This window comes from Saccostrea cucullata, unplaced genomic scaffold (assembly GCF_032062105.1).
Source record: "Saccostrea cucullata isolate Sc308-1 unplaced genomic scaffold, CSIRO_AGI_Scuc_v1 ctg1960, whole genome shotgun sequence".
NCBI classification, from domain to species: Eukaryota; Metazoa; Mollusca; class Bivalvia; order Ostreida; family Ostreidae; genus Saccostrea; species Saccostrea cuccullata.
In genome coordinates this window covers 49,203-61,947 of record NW_026937500.1, presented here as the reverse complement: position 1 = coordinate 61,947, position 12,745 = coordinate 49,203, and the positions used below count along the sequence as shown (strand labels likewise).

Below are 12,745 nucleotides of genomic sequence, written 5' to 3'. Positions count from 1 at the left end.
AGAGCAAGAGCCATGTTGGGCCTTATTTGGCCCTGAGAATTTCCGAAAAATCGAAACCACTCAGTTTAGCTTGCAAGTGTAGTATTTATTACTTGGAGTGTTGGTGACCATGTGTCTATTAATTGTGACGTAATTTTTCATCTAGTCAATTGATTATGACGTCATCAAATGCGTCATTTTCCTCATATTGTGTAAATTCCTTTGAAAATGGCCTAAAATTGAGGAATTTTTTCAATTTTTCATATAGAGCACAACCTCTGATCCAAAATATGCAAATAATAATGAAAGCTCTGTTTCTGAAGATCAAAAACCATGATGTTTTATTTTTTGGATCGTGGGCTGTGCTCATATTTAAATTCTTTGCTGAAGGTAGTCAAATACGCATATTTTCTGCAAATTATAAGAACATTGCAATTTCTTAAAGCCCGTTTTCAAATATTTGGATTCTCAAAACAAAATTTCATTATACAACATGAAAGCACCAAGTGTCTACTTTATTTTGACATATAAAATGGGAAACAGGGTGATAATTAATTATTGATATAAGTACAGGGCCATTTATGCATAACTTGGCTCTACCTCTTTAATGTTTACAATTCCTTATTAAGGCAATTCAAATGATCAGCAAAAAGAGCCAAAGCCACGAACCATCAATATGTGCCTTTAATTTTAGACAAAATTTTACTTCACAAAGCCTTATAATCATATGTTATTTTGTTTTGTCATTAACAATAACAAAAACAATAACAAAATACATCAAAAAGTTTGGATATATGGCGAGTCACAAATATTCATATGATATCATCAGGATATTTCTTAGAGTTAAAACATAAAGTGCTTGAAGGAATGTACAACTTCATCAAAGCAGGGGCACGCTATTGAAGAAATCGGGTTGAAATCCAAAATAAAACATATCGCTCTTCATAGCATATTGGAGATGTACTGTAGAAGAAAGTATAGCAAACTCAGCAGTATTTGGATGCAGAAAAGTTCGTTGTTCACTTTTAAGATGTTGGCTTTCACTCCATTTTTAACTGATGGACTGTGAAAACTAAAATCAAATAAAATGAATAAAGTACACATCGAAGCAAATGAAAAGCCCAAATAATATTGTTTATTTGTCATAAACGGAAAAATGTGCATTGAATTGATAAAAAATTTCTTATCTTTCCATATCTGGTTGATTGGTTGTATACATATTGTTTTACATATGTACGTCCCATTTGAGAATATATATCTACCTCATATAGAGACGTCACAGTATATCGGTTAAGGGCTTCAAATTTTGACATTTACTTGGCACTTACGGCCATTGCGCATTGAGGGATCTATATCATTTTTACATCTGCAGTGACATAGGGCTTTAGTTTTCAAGGTCTCGTCCAAAAGACCAGCAACTTTTACTTCAAAGTGCAGGGCACATCACGAAGAAACATTTCCTACCCATTTTTTTATCGACTTACGTCATTTGCAGCTGATATTTGAACTCAAGACCTTCCAAACGTTAGATATGCATCTTCTAGGACTTATGGTAACTAGAACTGTCCAAACGGGACAAAATACCCCCCACTGGATTTTTCAGAAGTAAGTTTTTCCATAATAAAAATATGTATCAAACACCAATTATGAAATTTTTATTCCAGTGACCTTGAACTTCCCCAGATAATCTTGGGTCAAGGTCATGACACACCCTTGGGTCATGGGCAATCTTTCAGTGAAATGAGAACCTACCAAGTTTATCCATAAGAAAGATATGGACCGGACACGAATTATATTTTTCTTCCAGTGACCTTGAACTACCCCAAATGACCTTGGGTCAAGGTCATGACACACCCTTGGGTCATGGGCAATCTTTGTGTGAAATGAGAATCTACCAAGTTTATCCATAAGAAAGATATGGACCGGACACGAATTATGATATTTTTCTTCCAGTGACCATGAACTTCCCCAAATGACCTTGGGTCAAGGTCATGACACACCCTTGGGTCATGGGCAATCTTTGTGTGAAATAAAAACCTACCAAGTTTATCCATAAGAAAGATATGGACCGGACAGGAATTATGAAAATTTTCTTCCAGTGACCTTGAACTTTCCAAATTGACCTTGGGTCAAGGTCATGACACATCCTTGGGTCATGGGCAATCTTTGTGTGAAATGAGAACCTACCAAGTTTATCTATAAAAGATATGTATCAAACATGATTTTTGAAAATTTTCTTCAAGTGACCTTGAACTTTCTCAAATGACCTTGGGTCAAGGTCATGACACACCCTTGGGTCATGGGCAATCTTTGTGTGAAATGAGAACCTACCAAGTTTATCAATAAGAAAGATATGGACCGGACACGAATTATGAAATTTTTCTTCCAGTGACCTTGAACTTCCCCAAATGACCTTGGGTCAAGGTCATGACACACCCTTAGGTCATGAGCAATCTTAGTGTGGAGTAGTAGATTCTAATGTCCCTCTGTAAGAAAGATATGGACCGGACACGATTGCACAGACAGACGGACAGACAGACAGACGGACGGACGGACAAGGTGATTCCTATATACCCCCCCAAACTTCGTTTGCGGGGGGTATAATAACAAACAGTAGTAATATATGATAGTACTTCATGATCATTACGGACAAGAAAGGGTAACGGCCGAATCTGGCCCCTTATTTGATGTAAAAACAGAACACTGGTAAAATTTTGATACTTTGTAGTTAAGAAGTTAAAATGATGCTTACTTTAAAACAAGCACTAATTTAGATTCAAAGCTTTTATGGAAGCCACTAGAGGATCGGATGCAGAAGTGAGACATTTTCCAGAATTTCCTCAATTTCGGTGGAATTTCATCATATTTGAGATACATTTCTCTTTGGAAAACATAGAGCACAAGCTTGCCTATCTGAGATTTTTGCACATAAACTGTATCTAATATTAGTGTATACAAGAGGCCCACGGGCCTTATAGGTCACCTGAGTATCATGTAACAATTTTCCAGCGATTTGCAATTGGTTCATGTTTTAATCCAAAAGCCATGAAATTCACAAATTTTGAAGGAGGCACCATTGCTTATCAAAGGGCAGATTTCAAAGCATTAATTTATTTTTAGTCAAAGTACCCCCCTGGTACCCCTGACCCAGCGGCCCTGAAATTATCTATTTGAAAGAGGCCGCTTTCTTCATTATAAGGCCAGCATTTTTTTTATGTTTAGGTTTAGTTATGAACATGAGAATAAAAAAGTCCCGAAGGAGAAGGAAATAAAATTTTTTTTTTTGATAAATCAATTATTAACATTTGTACATTCTTCTTTTATGCTATTCTAACACGTCTAATAGGCTCCTTACTACTGGACACATAATGCTTACAAATAGGAAAGAAGAACATTTAATTGCTTATTTCATCATCTGCCAGTTTGGGCCAGTTATATAAATTTTGTGATGTTGGTCAAAATATATTTTAAAAAATCAATTCTTTAAAAGTCTTTCAATATATCTTCATTTTTTTAATATGTGTTAGGTGAATGTGTAGACATTGTTCTAAAATTTACTTGATGCCTAAAATTATAATTCCTATCATAAAACAGACCGGGAGTAATGGGGAGTAGGGTGAACATCTTGCCTTTTAATAGTTGAATTTTTTTTTTATTTCTTCAGGTTATTGTTTATTTCTTCCTCAATTGGACCTAACTTCTCCATGTTCTCCCAATTAGTTTTATTCATTACATCTGATGCATAAGCAACCCTTTTTTGAAGAATGATGCTTAGACTGTAAGCTATAACAGAGACCTAAACAATGTCGCTGGCAATATGCAATAGCTACCACGGGCAGTTTAAAACCTGGGGGGGGGGGGAAATAATTTACAGACAGATATTTTTTAAACAAATACATAATTATCTCACCAGCATGTCATTGTGCAATAAAATCGTCGGCATTTCAGGGATCGACACTAACTTTAAAACCATAGTTGTCAGCAGGGCTAGCCATTTCTAATTTCAACTAGCCCTGTTCATGTATTAGTTGTCCAGCAGCCGAAGGCTGGTGGCGGAGTCGCGAAGCGACAAGGGGGGTAGGTGCAGGAGGGGGTTTCCCCCTCCTGCCGGTGGGGGTACAGGGGGTCTCCCCCGGGAAATTTTTAAAATAGAGATGCAAAATCCGGCATTCTTGCTGTATTTTGGGTAAAAATCAGGGACATAGTATCAGGGGGGCCTGGCCCCCCCCCCACTTTTTTCCCCAACATAACCTTTACTATAGTAAATGTTCATTGATAGGATGGTTGCCCCCCCCCCCCACTTTATAACCATAGTATAGTGATAGCAAGGATTGTAAGGAAAAAATTGGAAGTGATAGTAAGTGGGCTTTGAAAAAGTTGGCAACTACTCCCCCCACCCCCCACCCCCACGAAATAGGATTTTCCAGTTTGGGCAGCTTTTAAAGTTTCGCGCTTTTTTTTTTTTTTTTTTTTTTTTTTTGCTTGTCAACTTTTTCAGGTAAGTAAAAAAAAATTTCTCAGGTTGGCCCCCCCCCCACTTTCAAAAACGATGCTACGTGCCTGAAAATTATATGTCACTTTATGATTGTACCTAAGACTTTTAACTGTTGAAAAAGTCTACATTTATAATCATTTAGGGTATTTCGAATCACCTTTAAAGTTTACATTTTGACATACAAAAATAATAATTACGATGATAAAACATGTTTAAAATATTTTTAATAATTATTAGGTACTTTGTGTTTAATTGATGATTAATTTTGTTGCTCTGAGTGAGTATTTGGTAAACTTCTTTTAGTAGTAGCCCTGCAGGGCAAGTTTAAAGGCATGTTTAGTAGCCCGACCTCAATATTCAGTTGTCCCGGGCCAGCGGGCTACCGTTAGTGTCGAACCCTGCATTTTATTTGTCCTTTGAACAGGTGAAACGTTTTGAATGGCACTCGTACCGATGAATTTTACACTAAACCAAGCTAGCTTTATTATCTTAAAACCGGAAATGCAATTTCGTAAATTTGAAATCTCGATCCCGACTCAAATTAGACATCGGAAAGAAAAAAAATTATTTTATTTTTTTCTGAAAATTAAAAACATTGAGCGGAGGGTTTGTAAAACAGAAAATAAAATAAATCCTGGCCTTAAATATGTAATTAGATCATTAGTATATTAACCAGAAGCAGGGGATAAGATGTTCAAAGAATTCATGCATTTCACTATATAATCATTAGAGCCCCACCCAAAAACAAGAACCCCTGACCCTGGGGCCATAAAATTCACAATTTTGGTAGAGGCACTCTTGCTCATCATAACTATGTACTTAGTTCGTTTATTTAATACCCATTTATTTTTAGTCAAAGTACCCCCCTGGTACCCCTGACCCAGCGGCCCTGAAATTATCTATTTGAAAGAGGCCGCTTTCTTCATTATAAGGCCAGCATTTTTTTTATGCTTAGGTTTAGTTATGAACATGAGAATAAAAAAGTCCCGAAGGAGAAGGAAATAAATTTTTTTTTTTGATAAATCAATTATTAACATTTGTACATTCAGAAATGTAAGTTTGCTTTGAAAAAATTCTTTTACTTCAAAGAATTTCAGAAAATTTTATGCTATTCTAACATGTCTAATAGGCTCCTTACTACTGGACACATAATGCTTACAAATAGGAAAGAAGAACATTTAATTGCTTATTTCATCATCTGCCAGTTTGGGCCAGTTATATAAATTTTGTGATGTTGGTCAAAATATATTTTAAAAAATCAATTCTTTAAAAGTCTTTCAATATATCTTCATTTTTTTAATATGTGTTAGGTGAATGTGTAGACATTGTTCTAAAATTTACTTGATGCCTAAAATTATAATTCCTATCATAAAACAGACCGGGAGTAATGGGGAGTAGGGTGAACATCTTGCCTTTTAATAGTTGAATTTTTTTTTATTTCTTCAGGTTATTGTTTATTTCTTCCTCAATTGGACCTAACTTCTCCATGTTCTCCCATAGTTTTATTCATTACATCTGATGAATAAGCAACCCTTTTCTGAAGAATGATGCTTAGACTGTAAGCTATAACAGAGACCTAAACAATGTCGCTGGCAATATGCAATAGCTACCACGGGCAGTTTAAAACCTGGGTGGGGGGGGGAAATAATTTACATACAGATATTTTTGAAACAAATACATAATTATCTCACCAGCATGTCATTGTGCAATAAAGTCGTCGGCATTTTATTTGTCCTTTGAACGGGTGAAACGTTTTGAATGGCACTCGTACCGATGAATTTTACACTAAACCAAGCTAGCTTTATTATCTTAAAACCGGAAATGCAATTTCGTAAATTTGAAATCTCGATCCCGACTCAAATTTGACATCGGAAAGAAAAAAAATTGTTTTATTTTTTTCTGAAAATTAAAAACATTGAGCAGGGGGTTTGTAAAACAGAAAATAAAATAAATCCTGGCCTTAAATATGTAATTAGATCATTAGTATATTAACCAGAAGCAGGGGATAAGATGTTCAAAGAATTCATGCATTTCACTATATAATCATTAGAGCCCCACCCTAAAACAAGAACCCCTGACCCTGGGGCCATAAAATTCACAATTTTGGTAGAGGCACTCTTGCTCATCATAACTATGTACTTAGTTTGTTTATTTAATACCCAGGAGCAGAGAAGAAGATTTTCAAAGAATTCATTTATTTTCACTATATAATCAATAGAGCCCCGCCCTAACACCAGAACCCCTGACCCTGGGGCCATAAAATTCATAATTTTGGTAGAGGCACTCTTGCTCGTCATAACTATGTACTTAGTTGGTTTATTTCTTACCCAGGAGCAGAGAAGAAGATTTTCAAAGAAATAATACATTTTCACTACCTACTTATTTAGCCCCGCCCTAGCACTAGAACCCCTGACCCCAGGGCCATGAATTTCACAATTTTGGTAGAGGACTCATTGCTGATTACAATCATGCAAACAGTTTGACTGCTTGATGTCCAGGAGTAAAGAAGAAGATTTTTAAAGATTGCATTAATTTTAGTGGTTTTGGCCCCACCCCTCAGGCCCCAGGGGGGCAGGGATCATGAAATTCACAATATTTGTTCCCCTTCACCCATAGATGCTTTGTGCCAAATTTGGTTGAAATTGGTTCAGCGGTTTCAGAGAAGAAGCTGAAAATGTTCAAATGTTAACACACAAAGGACAACGAACGACGGACAAACACGGATGGCAATAGGTCACCTGAGTGACTCAGGTGACCTAAAAATAGATATATTTGGTAGAATGGCAAGCGTGTGCTCTTTTCTACATATTCCAAAACAAAATGTGCTGTAAAATTGATGAAAATTTGCATAAAAATGAGAAATTTTGAAAATTGACCTATTTCCTGACCTCATTGTGACCCCTGTATATCCTAAATCTTAGAAACAATACTCATTTAGTAGCATGGGTGACAAATGGATAAACTGTTGGATCACTCTAAAAGACACCCAAATCCGGGGGCCAAATACTGGTCTAACCCTGGTCTGGTCTTGTCCTTTACAACTGCTTCACTTTGCTTCACTAGAACTTATGGTCAAGATTGCGCCCAAGATCACAGTGACTTTTTGTAGGATGCAGCACATTTTCTACTTAAGGTAGGATTCTTCTTATATTTCTAATATTTAAAAATAAATGAAATTTTCACAGAATCAAGAAGACAATACCAGTAAGTGATAGTATAGGTGAAATTAAATTTGATCATTTTATATTAGAGGTAAGGTCAGGTCAAGATCATTATCTTTTTCCTTGACATTAAGAATAAAAAATAACTGTTGCCAATCATGTGATACCTACTTCTATTTCAAAAGTTTAATGATTGCTCTTTTTGCATAAAAACATATAACTATATCAGATCTATAGCGTGATATTACCAGATTTACATAAATAATTTAACTTAACTGGATGTTGGCTAATCCGAATTTTCTCTGTTTTTCTTAATTTTTTAGGATATATTAGTTATTTTCATATGCTTCCTTTATTTAACTTTTTCTTATTTTCACATAATAAAGTAATCTTATAAATGTACAAAAAGATACAAAAACAAAAAGTTTTGATCGTTTACTAAGAGAGAAAAAATACTTTTTATGGATTTTTGGCTCAAATACATTGATAGGAAGGGTTTTAAAACTAATAAAGTTCTATTTTGTTTGAAAAATCATATTTATTTGATATAGTTTGAAAGTTTAGTCCCTCATTATTAATCTAACTTACATTTGAAAATTTCTCCAAGACTTCGATTGTGAATAATCTATAACTAAATTCATTGCTCCATTATAATTTTGAGAGGCAGAAAAGAAGTCTAGATATTTTCATACGCCACCATTCCGCCAGAAATATAGTCCCTGCTAGTTTTTAAACGCAGTTTGCCATTTCTATTTAAAGTTGTACAGTTGTGATGAGGAAAAGAAAAATATGATCTTTTAAATTACTTACAACTCAATATATAAGACATATAAGCAAATATACTTTGAATGTTTCATCTAGTCAGAAACCAGAGAAGAATCCTACCTTAAGATGCATTATCTTAACAAGTTTGAAGGCAATAAAGTTATGAAACATTCAAGGTTGAGTCAAATTTAGTTTATCTTCTTTTATATTGAGAATATTTAATTAAAAACTATTCTTTTATCAAAAAAGAAAACTTGCAAGATTAAATGATTTCAAAAATTAGGCCAATTCTTAAAAATAATCTTTGCTTGCCCTCTCAGGGTAACATTATTGGGTTTGGGAAACTTTCTTCACAGAAATCTTGGAATATTTGTTGACTGAATGTGAGGGAATTTTTTTTTTAAATGTTGTCTCCTGGAATGTAAAAAATGTTTTGAGTCCGGCCATTTCTTGTCAGTTGGACAGGAGACGGCTACCAAACAATGTTCAAAGAAAATTTAATACCTGTCTTGCAATTCTTTTTCTGCATACCCTTTTGGTTTTGGATAGCATTCTGGATCTACAATAGATCAATGAATTAAAAAATGGGTCAACAAATTAATTTTAAACTTCATCTGAAAATAAAGTGCCACGCCACAGCATGATACGCCCGTCAAAAAATTACAATTACAATGTATCTTAAACAGTTAAAAGTGCAGGAAAATCATGTCAACCTTGATTTTTAGATTTTAATGATTTTTACACACCTTAAAAAATTTGTTTATCTATCTCCTGTGGTGTAGGCGTTAACTATAACAAATATTGCATCATTCATAGATTTCTATACCTTGCCAAATGCCTATCATATTAAAAAATATCAAATTAGTCTTCACAACTTAATCTACACCTAATTAATTTTGGAAATAAAAGGCTGGCCATCAAATATAAACTGACCAACAGTTCTGTCTAATTCCCGAAGGATACAGATTAGACCATGCTCTGAAGAAATGAAAGAGACATGCAGCTAGCCTTCCTACATTGAACACATTAATTAATCTTTAACTGGATGCTTGTCTACTCATTACTCCCAAAAGATTATTGGATCTGCACTATCTACCATAAAACATTTTTAAAAGATATAAAACATCAATGATTTTCTTTTTAGATTTAATGTCAGACAGTTAATTGTTAATATGCAATTCATATGGACATGCAGATTTCACCCCTACCACCATAAAATTAATTTGTAAGTTCATAATATTATGTAATATCAAAATAGTTTAATATGCAATATCAAATTTGTTTTAATTACTTCTCATCAAATTCATTTTAAAACTTCGGCTAGCCAACAAGAGCTATTTTTAATCCAACAGGCTTACCAATTTGGCCCAATACTCAAGGGATATAGATAGCATCGATGCTCTTACAGCTCACTCCTCACACTAAACTCATTAATTTCTCTCTCTAATTTGACATGCAATTTTCTGTTATCAAAATTCTTCTTGACCAGTGCTTGATAATTAGACTCATGGGAGTGGTGGAATTTCTCTAACAAACATTATATTTGTTATAGATTGCTGTCAAGTATATGCTAAAAAAATAAGTATTTTCTTGATTTAACATTTTTCTAATAAGGTTAGTGCAGTAATTTTACATTTTTTTGAATGTGTAAATGAATAGAAAAAAAATAATTTTTTTTTTAAATTTCACATAAATTAAAGGTCACAGTGACCTTGAAATAGGTTGCGACACACCTTCTACCTAAGATGCATAAACTGGCCAAGTTTGATGATTCTAAGTCTTATAGTTTTCTAGTTATGGACCGGACAGGATTTTTCCATATTTGGCTATAACTTTTTAATTATAGGTCAGAGCGACCTACTTTTTGTGCGCGACACACCTTCTACCCAAGATGTATCAGCTGACAAAGTTTGATAACTCTAGGCCTTATAGTATTAAAGTTATGAGCCGGACACGAGAAAAGCTAACAGACGGATGGACGGACAGACGGACAGACAGACGGACACGAAGCCTATAACATAATACGTCCCGTCTTAAGACGGGCGTATAAAAAAGACATTGAACAAGGAGAAACACTACACTGGTCAGAGAGATATATACATAAGTTATATTATTGAGCCAAAAATTTCGATACGATACAATATTTTTTGACGCGATATGCAATATATTGGATTCTAAAACAAGTCCATCAGAAAAGGCTTCTAAATAATTTTAATGCATGAATTTCATAACAATTAAGTGTTTTATTACCCATTTAAAGTTCTTGTCTCATTGTCATTACAAATAACATTTCAAATTAAAACTCTTAATGACAGTAAAATTTTAATGACAGTACATGTTCAAATAAAATTCTCTTTGTATTTTGAAACAATTATAAAAACTGTAGTGTTATTTCCTTACAAATTATATAATTATTAAACAGATTAAATTCAAAAAAGTGAAATATAATCTGGTGATTGAAATTTCCATCTTTTTAACAGAATTAGTAGAAAAAGTGTCTGTCCGATACGTATTGGAAGTTATTTTTCGATACGATATCATTCTTGAGTATCGATACGTATCGATATATTGATACAGCCCTAATTATTAGAGATTACAGCTAGAGCTCACCTAAATGAATGTTGTCTTTAACTTAACGCAGAGTCTTACATTAAACTAACAATCTAGTTGTGTACAGATTTCTGCAATTTTGGTCTGAAAGAGCTCGTAGTTACTTGGGAATAGACTTATTTTGCAGCATATTTTCAATATGAGCTATTTTCAACCAAATTTAGGCACATCTCTGCAGTTGAAACTAAGATGCCATAGTGTATAAATTGCAATAAACATGGAATCACAGTGCTTATAGGACGTTGGTATATAAGCACAGGTTTTATTAGGGCATTGACAGAATAAAGCTTTGATTTTCTGCATTAGGTTACCTTTATTGGGTCAATGCAAGAGGAAGTTACAATTACCATTGATTATATACATGTATACAGCAGAACAAATTTTTCAATCTAAAAGAAGTTAAACGAGAAACTGATAACTCAATCCAAAAAGAGAGTAACCGAAAAATCATTCGATTTGACATTATTGCATTTTTGTTTGTGGAATTATAATGGACACAAAACATGTAACTTGAGACGTTGTTGATTTGACAACACTTATGTAAGAATTTTAGCATATAAAATGATTTAATTTTTGCATTTGACCCAAAGCTTTAGTATTCTTGAAAAGTAAATTTTCAAAGTTGTTTTTTTTAATTTACTCCTTATAAGAAAACATTTTATTGTAATTAAAACCTTTGCCAAATCTTACACCTTGCAGTCATGATTTAAAGAGGCCGATCACATCACTCTTATTATTCCTACCCTAGAAATTTTGATAAATTTTCTTGAATTAAATTTGTTTTAAATTTAAACAAGAGGCCCACCGGCCTTATAGGTCACCTGAGTGTCATGTGACAACTTTCCAACATTTGATTCATGTTTTAATCTAGAGGCCATGAAATTCACAATTTTGAAAGAGGCACCATTGCTTATCATAATTATGCACCCAGCATGCTTATTTTGGTTACTTAATACCTAGAGGTAGATCAGAGTAACACAGAGAAAATGCATTTCCACTTTTAGTGAATTTCAGGGCCCCTGGGTCAGGGCTACTTGTGTTAGGGTTGGTCGACAGTTTAGCTCCCCATCCCATAGGAACCATTGACCTCGAGGCCATACCTTTCAAAATTTTAGAACTTTTTTAAAATTTAAATTCACAATGCTGCTGATTAATACCAAAGTACAGATTACAAAGCATTAAATTATTTCAGATTATGTAACCCCCCCCCACCACCCTCAAAGAACTTCTGTCCCAGGGGCCAGGAAATTAACCATTTTTGGAACAAGCAGATTTTTTGTCATAAACATATACTAAGATCGTTTGGCATTATACCCAACAAAATAGGAAAAGATTTTCAAAGGATTCATGCATTTTCACTATATAAACATTAGAGCTCCGCCCTAACACACAAAGCCCTCACCCAGGGACCCTGAAATTCAACAAGAGGCCCATGGGCCACATCGCTCACCTGAGCACTGTGGCTAGGAAAAGCAGAATTGGTTTATACTTGAAAAGCTTAAATCCAAAAGTAGTCCAAAGACCAATCATGGCTTTGCTATTCTTGAGAAGAAGATTTTTAAAGAATTTTCCTATACATTTCTATCTAAAACTTTGGTCGGCTATTTTGGCCCTGCCCTACCCCTGGGGGTCATGATTTGAACAAACTTGAATCTACACTTCCTGAGGATGCTTCCATATAAATATGATTAATTATGGCTTTGCTATTCTTGAGAAGAAAATTTCTAAAGAATTT

General features: G+C 34.2%; 1 protein-coding gene across 2 annotated transcripts in view; it reads right to left on the bottom strand.

The window, feature by feature from the left end:
- Nucleotides 1–833: 833 nt before the first annotated feature.
- Nucleotides 834–12,745, bottom strand: part of LOC134248293 (uncharacterized) — a 43,643-nt gene continuing 31,731 nt past the window's right edge. Inside the window, exons 3-4 of one of the 2 annotated variants that reach the window (XM_062730704.1) lie at nt 8,905–8,959; nt 834–1,042 (exon numbers count right to left, since the gene is read on the bottom strand). In XM_062730704.1, coding sequence (XP_062586688.1) covers nt 922–1,042; nt 8,905–8,959 — 176 coding nt within the window. In that variant the 3' untranslated portion in view covers nt 834–921. Of the gene's footprint in view, nt 1,052–8,904; nt 8,960–12,745 lie in introns of both variants that reach the window. The other variant, XM_062730703.1, reaches the window with a different exon arrangement.